Below are 20,886 nucleotides of genomic sequence, written 5' to 3'. Positions count from 1 at the left end.
CATGTGTTTTATTTCTCATAAAAGTATTGTATTTTGTTTCATCAGAGAGTTCACTGGATTAGAGTCAACTGCATACTCTTGTTTGGAGAAGCAGTTCAAATCTCAGTTTGGTTATTTATCCTTAACTGCAGTTTGTTTAGTGCATGAATGGTTCTGGAGTCAGCCAGAGACCTGGGCAGTTTCTTCACAGAATATGGAATTTCTCCTCTCTGGCTTTTCCTTCTACAATATTACTCACTTTGGATTTGTCTCATGTTTTCTTATGATTAAATTTATGTTAAAATCTTTTTGGCAGGAATAATAACAAAGAGAATGTTACATTCTTCTAAGTGTATCATGTCTTTTTCAGCTTGGACTGCTCCAACAAAGTACCATAGACTGAGTGATTTATAAACAACCAGTTGTTGGATGGCAACAACAATGGTTGGATGGCATCACTGAGTCAATGGACATGAGTTTGGGCTGGCTCCAGGAGTTGGTGATGGACAGGGAAACCTGGCGTGCTGCAGTTCACGGGGTTGCAAAGAGTCGGATACGTCTGAGTGACTGAACTGAACTGACAGAAACAACTGAAATTTATTTCTCACAGTTCTGGAGGCTGGAAGTCTGTGATCATTGTGCCAGAATACTTGGGTTCTGGTGAGAGCCGTCTTATGGGTTGTAGACATCTGACATCTTGCTTTGTCCTCACGTGGTGGAAAGAGAGAGCTCTGGTCTCTTCAGTCCCTTTTAATCTCATTCATACAGGCTCACCCTCTCTACCTAATCACTACCCAAAGACCCCATATTCTAATACCATCACATTGGGCATTAGGATTTCAATATATGAGTACTGGGGGAACACAAATATTCAATCCGTAACATATTGCATCAGGGAGCAAATGATACCAGTTTTGTTATTGGGGTTCTTAAATTTGATCCTCTCTCTAAGGTAGTGTCTGCCAGATCTCCTTCCGCAAAGGTACTTTTTTCTTTTGTAATCAGTATGTCATCTGTGGGATAATATACTCTGAGGCTGTATAAATAGCCCATTCCCGAACAGACATTCACCCATGGTTTTAGCATCCATTGGCGAATATTGCTTAAATTAATTGTTACTATAATAGTAAATGGTGATTTTTTTTTTGTATTCCTGCCATTCTTCTGTAAGAGAAACTTTCCCCTTTCCCGTTGAAAGTGAAAGTTTTAGTCGCTCAGTTGTGTGATTCTGACTCTATGGACTATAACCTGCCAGGCTCCTCTGTCCATGGAAGAATGGACAAGGCAAGAATTCTGAAGTGGGTTGCCATCCCATTCTCCAGGGGGTCTTCCTGACTTTAGAATCGAACCCGGGCCTCCTGCATTGCAGGCAGATTCTTTACCAACTGAGCCAGCAGGGAAGCCCCCATTAATTTTTAAAAAATAGGATATGAATTCATTTTTAAAAATTTAATGTGTCATAATTAATTCTTTCTGGCAGCTTGTTCACATTGTTCTAGATTTGACCAGTGAAAGTCCTTTCAGGTGTATAACCTTTTGTCATGTGCTCATCAGTTTTACTTTCTAATAAAAGAAGTTACAATGCTGTTTTGACTTTTCCTATGTCAGCCGTGGAATTTGCCATTTATCCAGGAGTTCTGCTCTTAGTCATTATGCTATTTTGCCTCCTGACAATTTTTTTTAAGCATTATATCTTCATTATAGAAGATATAAGTGGAAAAAAAATTTTCTAACTGAAGTGATGTTGGTTTATAACACTGGAAAATTTTACTCAGAAAAATCTCATCCATGATTTTGCCCAATCCAATATGACAGAGGATGAGATGATTGGATGGCATCACTGACTTTTGATGGACATGAGTCTGAGCAAGCTCTGGGAGCTGATAATGGACAGGGTAGCCTGGCATGCTGCAGTCTATGGGTTTGCAGAGTCTGATGTAACTGAGCAACTGAACTGAATTGATCCGAAGCCACTGTTAAGTTTAATGTCTATCTTTTCCTTACTTTTTTTGTTTTTATTTACAGGCTTATCTTGTTTTATTGCACTGTCTTTTAGTCTGTGTGTGTGTGTGTGTGTGTGTGTGTGTGTGTGTATGTTTACAAATTAAATATTTGTGGTAGTCCTTTGTCAAGCAAGACTGTCAGCACCATTTCTCCAACAGCTTTAGCTCTCTGTGTCACATATTGGTAGTTCTTACAATATTTCAAATTTTTTCATTCTTCTTTTATGGTGATCTGTGAGCAGTAATATGTAATGTTACTACTGTAACTCACTGAAGGCTCAGAAGATGATTAGCACTTTGCAGCAATAAAGTTTTTTTTTAAATAGGACTATAGTTGCTTTATGCTACTGTGTCAGTTTCTGTTGTACAGTGAAGTGAATCAGCCATATGTATACATATATACCCAGCAATAAAGTGTTTTTAATTAAGGTATGTACATTATTGTTTTTTTAGACATGATGCTATTACATGCTTAAAATGCTACAGTATAAGAACCTACGGTATAGCACAGGGAACTCTACTCAGTACTCTGTAATGGCCTATATGGGAAAAGAATCTAAAAAAAGAATAGAGATATATCTGATTCACTTTGCTTAACACCTGAAACTAACACAACATTGTAAATCAACTGTACTCCAATAAAACTTAAAAAAACAAAGTGCTTCGTTGGTGGTTCAGTGGTAAAGAATTCACCTGCCAATGCAGGAGACATGGGTTTGATCCCTGATCGAACTCTCTGTAACTAGAGAAAAGCCTGCACAGCAACTAAGACTCTGCACAGCCAAAAATAAAATTATTTTTAAAAATTAAGAACGATTATAGTATAGTATAGATATAATTTTCATATGCATTGGGAAACCAGAAAATATATGTGATTTGCTTTATTGCAGTATTTGCTGCTTTGCACTTGTCTGGAACTGAACCCACAATATCTCCGATGTATGCCGGTAATTAGCTTTGAATAGCAGGTTTATTTTGAGACCATTTAAAAATTTTTATTGTTTAACAGTGTAATGAATCACTATGAACCCATTTTCCAGCTTCAGCAGTTATCAACATATGACCAATCTTTTTTTATATGTAACATTCTTCCCATCTACCTACTAGATTTTTTGAAGCAATTTTCAGACATATTATCTATAAATATTATAATACTAAAAGATAAAGAGTATTTTTTTTAAAAAATACAGCCACAGTACCGTTTTTTATACCAGTCAGCATCTCCCTTTCCTCAGTCATATCATAATTTTTTTTAATGGTTTGTTCAGATCAGGGTCCAAACAAGTTTCATGTGTTATATCAAAGTTACATATGTTAAATCTTGGAAGTTTCTTTCTTTCCTTTTTATTATTATTAATTCATTTTTCTGTGCTGGGTCTTAGTTATGGCATGTGGGATCTTTAGCTGCAGCATGTGGGATTACTGACCAGGGGTCAACATGGGCCCTGCATTGGGAGCACCGAGTCCTAGCTGCTGAACCACTGGAGAAGTCCCAGTGTCTTTCAAGTTTCTTTTAGTCTCTGTATCCTCTTCTCTTTGTTTTCTTTATAGTTTGTTAAAGAGATTAGCTTTTTGTCTTTCAGAATTTCCCTCCTAAATTTTGCTGATTGTATCCTTATTGTCATTTTTAACATGGTCTTTTGTTCTGAACTATATTTTCTGGACGCTTCTGTTTTGATTTGAGGCTTGATCAGATTCCATTTAGATTTTTAAAAGTTTTTTGTTGTTGTCGGCCCTGCTGTTCGTTGCTGCATGCAGACTTTCTCTATTTGCTGTGAGCAGGGGCTTCATTCTGTTGCAGTGTTGGTGGCTTCTCTTGTTTCGAAGCACAGGCTCTAAGCACATGGGCTACAGTAGTTGCAGCACATTGCGTCCTGTGGGATCTTTCATTGCAGTTCTGAGACTCTCTAGTTGTGATGCTTAGGCCCAGTAGTTGGGCCTGGGGCTTACTTGCTCCAAGACATGTCAAATCTTAGTTCCTCGACCAGGGATCCAACAGGTGTTGCCTGCATTGCAAGGTGGATTCTTAACCACTGGTCCACCAGGAAAGTCCCTAGATTTTTTTTTTTTAACAAGAGTATTTCATAGGTGGTATATTATATCATTGGAGAAGGCAATGGCACCCTACTCCAGTACTCTTGCCTGGAAAATCCCATGGACGGAGGACCTGGTAGGCTGCAGTCCATGGGGTCGCAAAGAGTCAGACACAACTGAGCGACTTCACTTTTACTTTTCACTTTCATGCATTGGAGAAGGAAATGGCAACCCACTGTGAGATATGTACTGTCTGGTTATCTTTCTTTTATAATGTTAAGATTGATTAGTGGGATCAACCTAATCCATCCATTTGAAAGCGTATTCAACTAATAGTCATTGATGATCATTGCCCAGATCCATTATTTCATTAAGGGTGTCTCTCAATATTTAAATAATTTTATAAATTATAAAAGGAATATATGCTCATTGAAAAAAATTGGCAACATAGAAGGATAATCATCCAAAACTAACCATCCCCTAGTCTCCTTGCTGCAATTACAGTTAATATTTTGGTTTATTTCCTTTCAGTCTTTATTTTAAAATTTCTGCATAGTATTTCATTCTGTATTTGAACACTGGGTTGTTTTAAATTTTTCATTGTTATAAAAATGCTTTGATAGAATATGTCTTATGATTTTGTCTAAATTCAAGTGATTTCCTCTGAGTAGATTCCCACATTTTAATTCATGGATCAGAACATGTGAATTATGTTTAAATTCTTTATGAAAGTTAAAGTGTTAGTGGCTCAGTCATGTCTGACTCTTTGCGACCCTATGGACTGTAGTGCGCCAGGCTCCTCTGTCCATGGAATTCTCCAGGCACGAATACTTTTCTCCAGGGTATCTTCCTGACCCAGGGATTGAACCTGGGTCTCCTGCATTGCAGGCAGAATCGTTCAGTTCAGTTCAGTTCAGTCGCTCAGTCATGTCCGACTCTTTGCAACCCCATGAATCGCAGCACACCAGACCTTCCTGTCCATCACAAACTCCCAGAGTTTAATCAAACTCATGTCCATCGAGTCGGTGATGCCATCCAGCCATCTCATCCGCTGTCATCCCCTTCTGCTCCTGCCCCCAATCCCTCCCAGCATCAGGGTCTTTTCCAATGAGTCACCTCTTCTCATGAGGTAGCCAAAGTACTGGAGTTTCACCTTCAGCATCAGTCCTTCCAATGAACACCCAGGACTGATCTCCTTTAGGATGGACTTGGTTGGATCTCCTTGCAGTCCAAGGGACTCTCCCAAGTCTTTTCCAACACTACAGTTCAAAAACATCAATTTTTTGGTGCTCAGTTTTGTTCACTGTCCAACTCTCACATCCATACATGACCACTGGAAAAACCATAGCCTTGACTAGATGGACCTTTGTTGGCAAAGTAATTTCTCTGCTTTTTAATATGCAGAATCTTTATATAGTGTCAAACTACTTAAATAAAAATGCCAACTATTAGAGCAAAAGATTGTCCTATAAATATACACATATGTTAGTAGGGACTACAGAAGTGATTGTTTTTCTAAGACCTCCAAGTTATTTAATACCTCAGATTGAAGAATTTTATTCATAAAAATATAATGGTTGTAGACCCTTTATTTCTATATCCTAAGTAGGAATTGTGTGGTTTAAGACACAGAATTAATTCTGTTCTCAGAATTAATTCTTTCCTTTAAGTCTCAGGGTGATGGGGGCACTGCCAAGCACATTTTTATATGAGTATTTTTGTCTTATATGGAAAAATGTTGAAGAAACCATGCAGGGGTCAACTACAGCAGCACTGAAGATTAAGGTCATTTGCTCAACATTCAAGTATACTTTTTTGAAAAAGGCAAGCTTATCTCTTCAACCTGAATGAAAATTGCTACAACTTGAGTAGGGACAGGATGCCTATGTGCCTTCTCCACAACAGAGAGGGCAGTTTGGCATTGTGGTACTGACTTTGGACGCTTAACAGACTTGGAATCGTATACAGTTTGAGGATAGCATAGAAGTTGTGAAATAATTTCTGAGAGTAGACCTATAAACTGACTATGGAGTATGGAGACATACTGGGATTGCTAGGCCATACTGAGGTGCTGCTTGAGGTTTTGGGTCTTAAATATAAGCAATAGTTAGCACATTTGTGCTGCTTAGGTAGGGACACATAATAGGTGTTGAAATAGAATTAACCAGAATTGGGTTTTGTGAGACAGTACAGTAGAAATAAGTTGAGAAAATATTCAGAGGAATGGTTGGTATGATCACCATGAGATCTAAGGTAGGTAAGAAGGAAAGTGAGGATGTTACAGGATGATGGACGATGAAAAGGTGATGGCCTGGAATTAGATGTTCTAGTGGGGCTGAAGGATTATTAGAATTAGAGTATTAAAAGGAGTGAGCTGGAAAAGATAGGTGATGGTGGTCTTGAAAGTAGTGTGATTATTATTGACAGGCTCAATCAGGATTCCTCACTGGAACCGCAGAACACAGAAAATGAATTGAATGTTTTCCTTACTTGTCCCAAGGATGATACATAACTGGTTGGTACTATTCTAAATGCAGAGGACAGAGGTTAATGCATTACATGCAATGGATGCCTGAAGGCATTATGCTTACTTCTCTCTCACAATCCCACTTGAGCAAAGCTAATATCTCATCCACAGGAGCTGATAGCAAAAAGGTCAAGGAAGTGAGAGGACAGATACCAAATTGAACCATAGCTAACCTAAGGTTGAACTACAAAAAATTGCAGCTTGCATATTCTTCAGCTAATATATAGGCATTAAAATCATCAAGAATAATGGCAAGAGGGGCAAAAACAAAGTAAGTCATCTGTTAAAATGTTCAGTGAATGGCCAGAAAAGTGGGTGGGGTGGGTGATGAAGGGGATAGTAGATGACTTCTTCAAGGTGGAGTAGCAAGGGCAGCAGAATGGTTTGTGCTTCAAAAGAGGTTTTTCCAGTAGTCTGGAAGCAACAATGAGGAGTAAGAGGGTAATTACTCCACCTCTGGGTCAGTGGTACTGAGTTGTAAGGAAGAAGAAACAGCCAGTACTTGGGAGGGTACAGGGAGAAACAGTACCTTCAGAGGACAGCCATCTTTTAATTACAGCAAGAAGATGAAGAGTACTTTCACAAAGAAGGTTAAGAACGTCAAGGATTTTTTTTTTTATCACTGACCCAAATTGCAGAGGGCAGTTATTGTGAGAGCAGTAGCGAGAGACTGGGTCATATTAGAGAAGTGTGCCCAGATGACAGATTAGTCATGTGGGAATGAGAATCTAAGTGATGAGAGAAGCCACCGGAAGCTTAAATTTCTCGGGGTATCCAAAGTAAGCAAATTTAAGGCAATGAATGGTTAGTCCTGGTTATCTCTTAAAGAAGTGCTAGCCAGTGGAACTGTCTGTAGTGACAGAAATGTTCTGTAACAGTAGGACCAAACATGGTAGCCACAAGTCACATGTGGTTATTGAACACTTGAAATTTAACTCATGTGACTGACGAGCTAAATTTTAAATTATGTTTAATTCTAATTAGGATTTAAATTCAAATAGCCACATGTCTCAAAGTGGTAGATAATGGTCAGTTCTTTTGATAACCTTTGTGTTGGGACTAGTCTCTTAGGGAAGGCTGGCAACACTGAGGCAGGCAGCATGCAAGTGGAGCAGGCCTTTCCTTTTTCCTCTAACATTTCACTAAGAAATGTTAAGTTGGAGGACAGTCAGCCTTAACAGGAACGTAAACAACTCTGTGGCCTCCCATTATTTTCTGCTGATGAGGTTTTGAGGCTGAGGGAGACAAACTGAGATTAACTTCTGTCATTCTGCCAAATCCCTCTTCTTTGTACGTATATATGTTTAACTCAAGGAGCCATTGTCTTCACTGTTTACAGTTCAAGGTCTTATGTTTTTATTTTTGATTGTTTGTCTGCTTTGGATTTTGAAAATAAATGTGCTGATGCTTACATAGTATTGGTAATTGTTCTGTAATGGTTTGGTTATTTCATTTTATTTGTACAAATTAGAATGGGAAACACTTAAGAGTAAAACCTAATCTGATAGGCTGGTAGGTGTTGATTTAAAAATGGGCTTACATCTTTGGATAAAACTAAGAAATAAATACGGAAGACTAATAACAAGAATTACATAGTAATAAACAAGTAATGTTACCGGAGTGCTTTCTGTGTGCAAACACTCTTAAACGTATTTGGATTATTTGATGTGAGCCTTACCAAAACCCAAGGGCATAGATGCTTATTATCATGTCATTTTGTGGTTAAGTCAGCTGATACTCGGAGAGCTTAGGTAGCTTATGGAAGGCAACACAACTTGTAGAGTCCCAGCTTGGGGATGGATTTGTCCAACTATAGAGTTGGTGCACATTATTCCACTGTGTGTCACTGCTTCTTTGTATCTTGACAGTGCCAAGTCAAGTCCCAAATGCAGTTTCTTAGGGTGTTTTCCATCCAGTGGTTTATAAAAACCTGAGTTAATGGTTGTAGGTTTATGGGTGGCGCTCTCAGTGATGTTCCTACTTTCTGTTTTGCTTAACTTGCCTAGGTAGTTGTTCTCCTGGAGTTGTCCTCAGACTCCATTGTTCCCTTTTGAAATCTTTGGCTGTTGTCACAAGCAACTGAGTTTTTGGATTTAAGTTTCATATTGAGTTCTCATCCTATAGCTAGTTGAAATGGCTCTCTCAGCACTCATAAACCAGAGTAGGAGACTCTTTAGAGCAACTTAACCACCTTTCTGCTCCTTTGTAGGGATAGTAGTTTTCAAAGGAAAAATGTAGCTCCAAGGCCCAGTCCAAGTCTTCTCTGAGCATAACATTCAGTATAGCATTAGCACATAATTCTCAGCCATCTGCCAAATCTCTTTTCCACCTGCCCATTTATCATTTTTTGTCTTCCCATCCTTTGCTGTCTTATTTCCCAAGAGAGGCAGCCTGCTCTTAGAGAAGAACATATATTTCTTTAAAGTCAGACTCATATTGTATTCTTGGTGCCATGTTTCTTTTTTTTTTTTTTTTGCCATGTTTCTTTGTTGTTGTTTTAGCTTTGTGATCTTGGTCAGTTTATTTCATCATATATAAAATACAAATAGTGATATGTGCCTTGCAGGACTATTGTAAAGATTAACAATTATGTTTATTAAGTCCCTGGTACAGAAAAGTTTCTCATAAAATAAGAGTCCTTTTCCTCCATGAATCCCTTGCTGTGACTTAATTGACAAATATTTATTAGCATCTAATCTTTGCTAGACTGTGTTGGGGATAGTAAAGAGATCAAATAAAAATCTGGACTCTCTGGATTCAGAAGTTCTTGTGATATAGAAAAACAACTGACAAATAACAGAAACGTGCTATTTACAGAGGCATAAATTAATGTATAGAGAGCTTCCCTGGTGGCTCAGGCAGTAAAGAATATGCCTGCAACGCAGGAAACTTGAGTTCAATCCGTGGGTTGGGAAGATCCCCTGGAGAAGGGAATGGCAACCCACTCCAGTATTCTTTCCTGGAGAATTCCATGGACAGAGGAGCCTGGCAGGTTACAGTCCATGGATTTGCAAAGAGTCGGACATGACTGAGTGGCTTAACCCCTTCACCTTCATATTAACATGAAGTGCTATAAACAATTTCTTTCCCAGCCCTGTTTGTGGAGTGGTTTTCTAAGTATTTCTTTTGGAAAAATACTTGATAGTCAAGATGGGGGACAAATAGAGAGGTGGCAGCAAACACTTAAAGGTTTATGTAGTCTGAAATGCCAGTCTTTTAAGAATTGATTTCAGCAAGGCACCTGATAAAATCTCTCAAAGTCCTTGTACATAAGTTGGAGAAATGTGGGTTAGCTGATAGAATAGGAGGTGGGTTTTGTAGGTGGTTATACAACTCTGTCCAGGATGTTTTTCTCCTGCAGTACTTTATTTTTACTTACAAAATCTCTGAGTTGGAGGGAACTTAGAAGTAGATCATTTAGTCTAATTTGTGCCTAAGTCCCCACTATAAGCTTGTCTCTATTTCTCCTTTTGAAGAGAAAAGGGAGAAACTTTAAAAAATTTTTTTTAAATTTTCTAACTGGAAGTTTGTACTTCTTAATCTCCCTCACCTAATTCCCGCCCATGCCCCTCCCCGCCCCCTGCTGGCCACCCCTGGCAACTCACTGTTTGTTCTTTGTTTCTACAACTCAGTTTCTGTTCTGTTGTATTTGTTTGCTTTATTTTTTAGATTCTGCATATAGGTGAAATCATGTAGTGCTTGTCGTTCTCTGTCTGGCTTACGTCACTTAGCATAATATTCTCTAGGTCCATCCATGTTGTTGCAAATGGCAAGGGCTTTTTTTTTTTAATGTCTGAATAATATTCCATTGATACACATATCACCTCTTCTCTATCCATTCATCTGTTGATGGACACTTACGTTGCTTCCATATCTTGGCTACTGTAAATAATGCTGCAGTGACCATAGGGATACATATATTTTTGAATTAGAGTTTTAATTTTTTTCAGGTAAATGCATATTTCTTAAAATTTTAATTCAGTAGTATAGAAAACTATATAGTGAAAAATATGTCTACCACCTATTCTAGTCCCCTGGTGTCCCTGTCATCCTCCCCAGAGACAAGACATTATTAATAGTTGCTTCTGTATATGATGATGTTTTATTATGCATATCTCTTTAACATTGTATTACAGTGATTTTAGTGTATGTGCTGTCTCCCTTAGTAGATTGTAAGCTCCTTAAGAGAAAGAACCATGCCTCATAATTTCCTGTTATCTCCCCAGATTACTCACACAATAAAGATTCTCAATAAATATTTGCTTGATTAAGTATTTAAAGAAAATTTGGACTAGGAGAAGATAGACTTCTCTGGTAACATGCCACAGTTTTCTCTGTCCTTGGCCTAGTCATTTACAACCATTTTTCCCCAGTGACTTGGATGAAGATGTAGAAAGCATGCTTGTCATATATGCAGATGAAGCAGAGCTGGAACAGAGAGCTAGTATAACATCAGATGACAGAATCAAGACTTCAGATGATCTCAACAGACTGCAGTGTGCAACTGAAAAGAACAGGGATAAATATAAAGCCCTGTTGAAGGGGAAAAATACCCAACAGTTTAGTTACCCAAGTATAGAATTAGGAGACCTGTCTTGATAGCATTTTGAAGATGATTTGGGAGGAAGGGGGATATATCTTAACTGCCTTTAAGTTCAGTTTAAGCCAGTAGAATACCAAGATTGTCACAGCATTGGCTGAATTAGTCTGAATGAGGTAGCTTGTGGTTCTTATGTTCTCTTTACTGGTCAGATTGCTTGTTGGAGTATTGGATCTGTTTTGTGGTGCCACACATATGGAAGACTTAACAGATTGGGGTATATGTAGAAGTTAACTCGAAAGATAAAACATGGGTATAAGAATCAGACAGATCTAGACTGTATCCTGGGTTCTTCTTCCTAGTTGTGATAGCTTGGCAAAGTCAATTCCTTTGAGTTTATTTTTGTATGTTTAAAATAGGACGGAATAATAATACCAGTCTCTGGAGGATCATTAAAAGGATTAGAGCTACCCTAGGCCCTCAAAAGGGTCTGTATTCCAAGTCTTACTACAGATTAGCTTAATGACTAGATAAAGTACCTGTTTTGAAGGTTACAAGTAATGCAACTTGTTCCATGTTCAAAGAACTGACTTGTGGAAATGGGGGTAAATGTATCCATACAGCCCATAAATGCAGATTGAGCTAGAAATGTTGTGTAGCAGTAGAATGGGTTTCTCTAGGAGGAAGTGAATTCTCCTCAGTAATTGGACATAGTCAAGTTGAGACTGTATAATCACTTGTCAGGGATACTTTTAGAAGCATTTTTATGAGTGGTAGGTTGGACTAGAAGGGTAGGTAAACTATGGCCTGCCAGAGTCAAATACAGTCAGACATCTGTTTTTGTAAATAAAGTTTTAAGATGGTGAAGAATCTGACTGCAATGCCGGAGACCTGAGTTTGATCCCTGAGTTCCGAAGATCCCCTGAAGAAGGACATGGCAACCCACTCCAGTATTCTTGCCTGGAGAATCCCATGGACAGAGAAGCCTGATGGGCTATAGTCCATAGGGTTGCAAAAGAGTCAGACATGACTGCAGTTACCTAACACGCACTACACCCCATTATAATGTTGTCTATGGCTGCCTTCCTGCTATAGGAACGCTCATGCCCAGTTGAGTAGTTGTGACAGAGACCATATGGCCTTCCAAACCTAAACTACCTACTGTCTGGTCCTGTACAGAAAAAAATTTGTTAATCTCTGGTCTAGGTAAATGCTTCCACAACCTAAATTATTTTGTGAACTGATAACCTTTCTAAATCTTCTATCATGGGAATTTCAAGTGTCAAGAGGGACAAAGGCAAGGTTTGAAGTGAGATGTTCGTAATTCTTGTTAACTGCAAGGAATGAAGACTGAAAAACAAGTTGGTTAATTAACTTCCAAACCCTTTAAGAGAGTGTGATTTTGTAAACATACCTTTTGGTTTGAGAAAAGAATTTGTATGCCACCTGGGCTAAAGCTGTCTATATTCACTAGAATTAGGAGGTGGTCCTAGCGTAGTGGAAAAGACTGGTTGTGTTAACTGTTCTGAGCTCTGCTTTTCTCACTGGTAAATGGAACCCTTTCCAGTGTTTTATAAAGATTGGGCACTCAGATGTAGCTATCATTGCTATGTATCAAAAAGCATCTTATTAGAGCGTATATCACACCAGACAGAATTTTCATTGAGAAAGTATAAATCCTTCCCCTGAGTGCTGCAAGTTGAGGTAGTACACAAAAACTTTTCTTGGTGTGGAATAGATCTTTAGATCTAATGGCAAATAGAGGAAAATTAGATCTCATTAGCAAATATGGAAATACCTTGCGGCTGGCAGTTTCAGTCCATATTATGCAAATAATATTCTTTATAGTAGAAAGACAAAGGTTTCCTAGTCACCTCTCCCATTTGGAACAGAATTTTAAACTTTTCTACTTCCAGTACATTTTATATTTACAGACTACTGCCAGCTAACAGATTTTCTTTCTTTCTTTTAAAAAAAATTTTTTTTATTTCTTATCTTTCTTTTTATGTTGAAAGTGTTGACTCGGAGTCAAAGAGAGGCCTTGAATAGAAGTGACAGTGTGACAGCTGCTCAGACTTCCCTAGACATTGACAAGTAAGTAGGTGCACTGTGTTTACGGAGCTCTTGCTTAACATACCATTGCTTAGACCAAATGAGAGACCAGTTCCTCTCATACCCTGGGTTTCTTTGACCAGGCAATCAAATCGTTGCTTTAACGCCTGAATTTCTGTTTAGTATTCTCAGTTTATGTCAGTATTGGTGGCCTCTTCTGTCCCTTTTTGTTACTCTGAAAAGACCCTGCCACCCACTCCATTTCCACATTGCTCTGAGCTTTCTGTTTTCTTTGAATTTGCGTTTTGGTGTTTGGTGCTTTGGGGAAGCAGTGAGCTATTTTGCAATGTAGTGGTACAGAAGTTGAGTTGCAAGAAATTGGGCAATATTGAAGACTTCCTTGGGTTGTGGGTTGCAGCTTGACTAAGAATGCACATTTGTTCCCAGCGGAGGCAGAGGCAAGGGTGGGGGGTCAGGTATAAGTGCTACCTCCTAAAAGTAAAGATATCACCAACAATACATTAGAGCAGTTAGTAATTAGAAACATTTTTCTTTGAAACACAGATCCTATCTTAGACTCTAAATTTCATAGCTGCGTTCCTTAATCCAATTGAGCAGAGCTGATCCACTTCCTTCTTTTAGAATCCTACCGTCATGCAGATATTCTTCTAGGACTGTGTTCATCACACTATTGCACTAATCTTTTTTTCTTTCATTTTTGACATTTCTGTCTCCCTGGCTAGGCTGTGAGTTTAATATTTGAAGACAGATATTTGCCTTCATTCATGTTTATATCCCCAGCATCTAATGGAATGTGTGTGAGACAGCAATGACAGTAATACCTCTTTGTTGAGCTTTTAATATTATGTGCCGGCACTGTGCTGAGTGCTTTATTTACTTTATAACTATCACAATTGTTGATATGGTAGTATTTTTTTCTTTTTAAAAAATAGCTGTGGAAACTGAAGAGAAATTATAGGTAACTAGTTAAGATCGTGTAGCCAGAACTGGCAAAGTCTACCTGACTCAAAAACTTATGCTGCTTTTACAGTGCTGCTTCTCTCGTGTAAGTAGTATATTAATAATGCTTTTTACATTAATGGATAAATCTTGAAAGGTACACTAGTCTAACTTCTCTCATAAAGCAGAGTTTCACTTGTAGTCTTTCTGATGATTAATTACTTGAGAGACTTATTTATCCTATTTTAAAGACCTCTCAGAGAAACTTTTCTTAAAGGCAGTCTAAATCTTTCTATAGTAACTGAGTCGCAAGAGCCAGAAGTTTTGGAAGGTTTTCTTTAGCTTCTTAAAACTAAGATGATCTTATGAGTCAGGCAATCCTGACTTCTGACAATTATTAGCTATAGGACATTGGGGAGAGTAGTATCTTCCTAACTGGGCCAAGGAATTAATTGAGAAATTGTGTTTAAAGGGCCTTGCACCAGTTCTCACCACAGAGAAAATGCTTCATGAGCATTCATTTTCTTCCTTTGTTTCCAGGGATTCCATTTTCACTGATGCCAATAAACCTTACCTCAAGGACATAATTTCCTCTCTTTACACAAAGTCTATGTTATAAGAAGATAAAAATAGATATATATATGAAGTTATGCAAAAGCCTGTGGCAGAGCCACATGGTTTTAGTAACTTCCTAGCTGTAGAATTGAGGAAGGCAGCATATAGACAGACTTGATTTACTTATCAGACAAGTTCACCCTCCCTGGTAGAAATGTCATTTTTGATTTAATGCTCTTGGTGTTCTCTTTTCTGTCTAAATTTTTAACTTCCCTATGAAAAAACTATTACACTTAATTTGAGAAGAGTTTGACAGAATATTTTATGTCTGGAGAGCAATCAGCATTGTTTGAGTTGGTTAGAAGAGCTTATTTCATTATCATCCTACTGCTGCAACAGCAGGATACAAAGAAACAGCCAGGGAAAACCGCTAATCACTCAGTCCTTTGGATTGGCATTGAGTTCATTTTATTGATGATCCTGCTGAGCAGTTCTGCTTTGGTTGACATTTCTCCTCCATAGAATAACTTTATGATTTAAAAGCACAATTTGAGATGTATCTAGGAGCATAGAGGCAAAAGCAAATCTTTTTTTTTTTTTTAACTGCTTTTTCTTCATTTTTTCTGGTTGGCTAGGGATGAGAAGTGTTACCTCTGTAAATCCCTTGTTCCACTCAGAGAGTACCAGTGTCACGTAGAGTCCTGTCTCAAGCGCGCAAGAGGTGACCAAGGAGATGAGCCTGAAGAGGGTGAGCGAGTACGCACAGCTGTGGGGAGGAAGCGTCCGCAGCGGCTGAGGAACCTAAAGGTATGTGTGGAGTGTTTTAGGAAAGGTTACCTAGTTCTCTACATTTCTGTTGGGGACTTCCTTTCTCCCCTTCCTCCCTCTTTCCTTTTCTTCTGTTTATCTTGAAACTAGATTTGTGCTTTTTAAAATTATTTTTTCTTTTAAATAAAAGTAATATATACTCAAGTAGCATATACTTAATATAGAAAATACAGGAAGTTAAAAAAAAAAGTATGAAGAATCAGGGGGAATTATCACCCATAATTTAGTTACTCAAAGATGACATCTTTTAGTATTTTGGCCTATTTTTTTTCCAGTCTTTTTTTTCCTATGCATTTTTAATTAATTGTATATGTACATACACAGTTATTGTAGCATAACAAACTTCCTAAGTATATTTTTAAACTGTTTCTGAAATTACTCTTAATGTTTGTATCACACAGTCAATTAACCATTCTCATATTATTGGACATTCAGATTGTCTCCAGTTCTTTTGTATTATAACGCTATGTTTAAAGCATTAATTGGTCTTTGTATTATTTCCTTAGAATAGATTTCCTGAAGTGGAGCTCTTAGGGCAATGAATCTAAACAGTTTAAAATCTCTTGAAACATATTGCCAAATGACTTTCCAGAAAGTCTTCTAGTCATACTCCCACTGCCAGGAACATATTCACGATCAACTCTGCCGAACACCTCGTGTTCCTAGCCTTATTAGGAAGTCGTAGGATCTGACCCTGGTCACTGGGTCTGTCTTCTGGCCTTTGTGATTAGAGAACAGGAAGAGCAAGTCTTGGCTTTGCAATTAAAGATAAAGCAGCAGCTCCATATTCTAGACTTACTGACATAGCAATCATTGCACACCAAGATGGAGAAGCCATAATATGTCCTGAGGGGAAAAAGGGACCCCTGTATGAATGGGGTGATTTTTGAGGTTGTAATTTGGAATTGAGGCTTATGGGTATGTGTTTATACCACAGAGATAGTTTTTTCTCTGGCATCACTGTCTCTAAAAGCTAACTTGAAACTTGTTATTTTCTGTTTTAAACTTCTCCAAATCTATCATAGGTCAAAGGTTATTATAGAATAAACCACAGTCACAGAAAACTAATCAAACTGATCACATGGACCACAGCCTTGTCTAATTCAATGAAACTATGAGCCATGCCATGTAGGGCCACCCAAGACGGATAGGTCATGGTGGAGAGTTCTGAGAAAATGTAGTCCACTGGAGAGGGGAATGGCAAACCACTTGAGTATTCTTGCCATGAGAACCCCATGAACAGTGTGAAAAGGCAAAAAGATATGACACTGAAATATGCACTCCCCAGGTCGGCAGGTGCCCCATATGCTTCTGGAGAAGAGTGGAGAAATAACTCCAGAAAGAGTGAAGAGAGGGAGCCAAAGCGAAAACAGCCCTCAGTTGTGGATGTTACTGGTGATGGAAGTAAAATCCGATGCTCTAAAGAGCAGTCTCCTTGGAAGAAAAACCACGATCAACTTAGAGAGCATATTAAAAAGCAAAGACATTACTTTGCCGACAAAGGTCCATCTAGTCAAAGCTGTGGTTTTTCCAGTAATCATGTATAGATGTGAGAGTTGGACTATAAAGAAAGCTGAGTGCTGAAGAATTGATGCTTTTGAACTGTGGTGTTGGAAAAGACTCTTGAGAATCCCTTGACTGCAAGGAGATCAAGCTAGTCAATCCTAAAGTAAATCAGTCGTGAATATTCATTGGAAGGACTGATGCTGAAGCTGAAATTCCAATACTTTGGCCACCTGATGTGAAAAACTGACTCATTGGAAAAGACCCTGATGCTGGGAAAGATTGAAAGCAGGAGAAGAGGAAGACAGAGGATGAGATGGTTGGATGGCATCACTGATTCAACAGACATGAGTTTGAGCAAGCTCCAGGAGTTGGTGATGGATAGGGAAGGCTGGCGGCGTGCTGCAGCCCGTGGGGTCACAAAGAGCCGAACACAACTGAGTGACTGAACTGGGAATAATTTGCCTTGACTCTGGTATCCATTCCTGGATATATTCTTGGCATAAAGATGTATCTGTTAATCATATTTGCCTTTTTACTGTGTAAAAGTGATAAGTCACTCAGTTGTGTTGAACTCTTTGAGATAGCATGGACTGTAACCTGCCAGGCTGCTCTGTCCATGAAATTTTCCAGGCAAGAATACTGGTGTGGGTTGCCATTTCTTTCTCCAGGGGATCTTCCTGACCCAGAGTTTGAACCCAGGTCTCCTGCATTGCAGGCAGATTCTTTACCACCTGAGTCAGCAGAGAAGCCCCCCACCTTTTTTTTTTTTAATTGTGTACCCTCCTTTATTAGAAAGCAAATGACTTCCATTCAGCTATGTCCCCACACCTCTTCTCTCGTGGAGATATCTGTGATCTAGGCTAAGGAAGTTGTATTTTTTTCTTTTTTTTTAGGAAGTTGTATTTTAGACTCTCTGTGTAACCTTTTCATCTCTTTTTCTCTGACACAGGATAAAGGCCAAAATGAAGGTCGTCTCCTCCGACTCTTGGAACAATCTGAGTACAAGACTGCAGGTGAGGCCCTCAGGACCAGTTTTCTGAGCTTTTGCCTAAGGCCTTCCAGTAAACATAGCCACTACCAACTCTTTTACTACAGTTTTTACTAGAGTTATGAGGGTACACTTTTGACACAATCAGCTGGCCTTTGAGACTTGATCTAGATCATCTCTCCCTAAGGAATATGAAATACTCTGTCTTATTTATCATGTGTTTTGTTTCAGCTTTTATAAAGCTTGAGCTTTCTTTCTACTGTCTGTTAAATTGGGGAAAAAACATTTCCAAATCATTGGGCAATGGCACAAGCCCTTTTACACTGAAAACCAGACATTACTGTCTTCTCCTGATGTTTTGTGCATTATTCATGTTACCCTTAGCTTAGTGTCTCTACCTACCCTCCTGAGAGTCTGTAGTATTGCATAGAGTTAGTGATACTGGCTTCATAGATTGAAAGGATTATATCTAGTAAAGCTCCACATATATTCCCTGATGTAAATAGGCTCTTGATAAATGTTAGCTGCTATTATTATTATTGTTCTTGTTGTTGGTAGTTGCTTTTGTTAAAATTTACTAGTTGTAGATGAAAGAGGAACTTTTACTTAGGTCTGATGAGATTTGCTTGCCATTTAGTTCTAATAGTTCATTCACACCAAGTAAATCTGTTGTGTCTTGTGATGACTATAAAAAGGCTGCCTCTCTGAGCCCCGTAGCCTGCTGCCTTTTGGTCAGCAGATTATAGATCTGCAGGTAGCATATTTCCCTTGGCAACTCGTTGTTCCTCAAGTCCAGACTTGAAGTAGGTTTATTCAGTGGTTATTCATTCAAAAGTGTTCACCTCTGTACTTTTACAGCTAAGCCTATTGGATGCTAATGCTCACATTCCATTGGTCTGGGGATTGGGGATCTGAGCTACCTGGATAAACCTGATGAAGAGCAGTGCCCAGAACATAGGAGCACATGATCAGTGAAAAGTATTATGATTGTAGCACTACTAAAAAAATTATTACTTTTTCTCTCCTATCACAGATGCAGAGACAAAGACCAAGTTTTCAGAAACAGGAGCCTTCAGGTGAATTGGGGTGTGCATTGAAGTGTGGCTGTCAACAGTTTTAGAAAAGTACAGGCCTGGTCCTATATTCTGTGTATAATGTGGTGTTCAAGCAGTTGAAGTAGAAAGCTGTGGAGCTGTGTGACCACTCTCGATATAACTCTGTGACCCTCATATGTCTAGGCTAAGAATTGGATGACTACCTCTGTTCACTCATGGTGTTAATATAAGCACAGAAAAAGCTGTCTTACTCTTTTTTGCCTGTCTATCCCTACCCAGCCCTCATCTTTTGACTTAGAATTCAAGCAATTTGGGAATTTGGGTCTGAATCCTCATTTCCTCACTGCCCGACTGTGTAGCTTTGGGTGTATGATTTACCCAGTGTCCTCAGCTGTGAAAGGGAAATGACAGTACTTATCTGACTGAATTATTCCAAAGATTATGTGAGCTAGTAGTATATGTAAATACCCCTGAGACACATACTTATTGCTTATTAGTAGGTGTATCTTGAATTCTGATGTTTTTTTTTCTCCTCTCTAGGGTGTCTTCACCAGGGCTAGAAGAAGCAGGCTGCAGCAGAGAGATGAAGAGTTCCCTTACACATCTCGATTCAAATGAGTCTCCCATCAAGTCTTTTGTTTCTGTTTCAGAAGCCACAGATTGCTTAGTGGACTTTAAAAAGCAGCTTACTGTCCGGCCACGTAGCCAGACACAAACCAAAGCAGGCAGAGGAAGGAGGAGGAAATCCTGAATTTCTAGGGCCCGAAGGTTGACAAAATCATTAGCACTAGAAGTCTGCCATGTTTATTAAGCCTTAGTGGCCTGCAGTTCATTGTTAAGGAAGTTTTGCCCCTACAGTTTCTACTACCAGCATCTACTCAGCATTCTGGTTTTTATGTTTTCTATGAGCTATACAGACAACTGTGTGTAGTGTTCTGTTTTATAACAATCTGTTTGAATTCACGTATAGTTAAAAAGAAAATTTAAATATATTTATCTATGTTTGTATGAAGTCTTATTTCAATAAGATGGAGAGTTTCCTTTTTGTCTCTGTGTTGCAGGGCTTGGGGCGGGGTGTTTTAATTATGGAGCTAGTTCTCAGACTCATAAATTGCATGTTTTGGAATTCCATTACTGGTCTCTGACATACTGCATATATTCACTGAATGTGTAGTGTACAGTTTTACTGTTTTGACCTTCTCTGACATCATTCTGGAAGATGCCAAGGGATTGAATACTACTTCTGTCTGCTGTCCTTACTGCTCAGTGACTTGTCACTTCATCTAGCTGCCTCACCCAGTTAAGAATTCTCAGCCAGGGCACAGGACCTTTGAAGGAATATGCCCAGTCATTCTTTCCAGGAATTTGTAAATGAACTCTCAAGTTATTGATTTCTATACAATTATTTTTTTCTTCCTGGATTAACCAGTGGAGATGCCTTTCATATTCATCTTCTAAAGCTGAGATTGCTTCTCTTGCCAAAAGAGGTCATAGCAGCAACAGGAAGTAACTTCTATTTCAGTACATCAGTAGAGGAATGCATATTCTCAACCTTCTTGCTCAGTATCTTCCAGTGAAGAACAGAGCTGTGGTCTATCCTCAGTGCACAGACAGACTCCAAAGATGAGAGGATGTTGAATGGCAGAAGCAACTACTTAAGGGAGATGACCAAACAAGGATGTTGAGAAAACTAGCATTGGCCCAAGTTGATTTGATGTTGTAGTGGAAGTTGGTATGAGGTGACTACCAAGCAGGAAAGGATCTTGGGACAGGATAAATGGGACACCACTCAGACTCTCCTGACTTCTGATTTACCAAGTCCAAAATTTTCTTTTCTTTTTTAAAATTTATTTTAATTC

At 38.7% G+C, this 20,886-nt stretch overlaps 1 protein-coding gene across 7 annotated transcripts in view; it reads left to right on the top strand.

Annotated features, from left to right (window-relative positions):
• The window catches only part of UIMC1 (ubiquitin interaction motif containing 1), a 120,215-nt gene extending 100,126 nt beyond the window's left edge, over positions 1 to 20,089 (top strand). For 6 of the 7 annotated variants that reach the window (XM_065918249.1, XM_065918251.1, XM_065918246.1 and 3 more), the window contains 5 exons: positions 13,099 to 13,177; positions 15,286 to 15,457; positions 17,934 to 17,997; positions 19,006 to 19,048; positions 19,568 to 20,089. In XM_065918249.1, coding sequence (XP_065774321.1) covers positions 13,099 to 13,177; positions 15,286 to 15,457; positions 17,934 to 17,997; positions 19,006 to 19,048; positions 19,568 to 19,778 — 569 coding nt within the window. In that variant the 3' untranslated portion in view covers positions 19,779 to 20,089. The remainder of the gene's footprint in view (positions 1 to 13,098; positions 13,178 to 15,285; positions 15,458 to 17,933; positions 17,998 to 19,005; positions 19,049 to 19,567) is intronic. The other variant, XM_065918252.1, reaches the window with a different exon arrangement.
• Positions 20,090 to 20,886: the final 797 nt, after the last annotated feature.

The sequence above is a fragment of the Muntiacus reevesi genome, chromosome 1 (genome assembly GCF_963930625.1).
Source record: "Muntiacus reevesi chromosome 1, mMunRee1.1, whole genome shotgun sequence".
NCBI classification, from domain to species: domain Eukaryota; kingdom Metazoa; phylum Chordata; class Mammalia; order Artiodactyla; family Cervidae; genus Muntiacus; species Muntiacus reevesi.
Note: the sequence above shows the minus strand (reverse complement) of the source record. Positions and strands in the feature narration are given on the sequence as shown.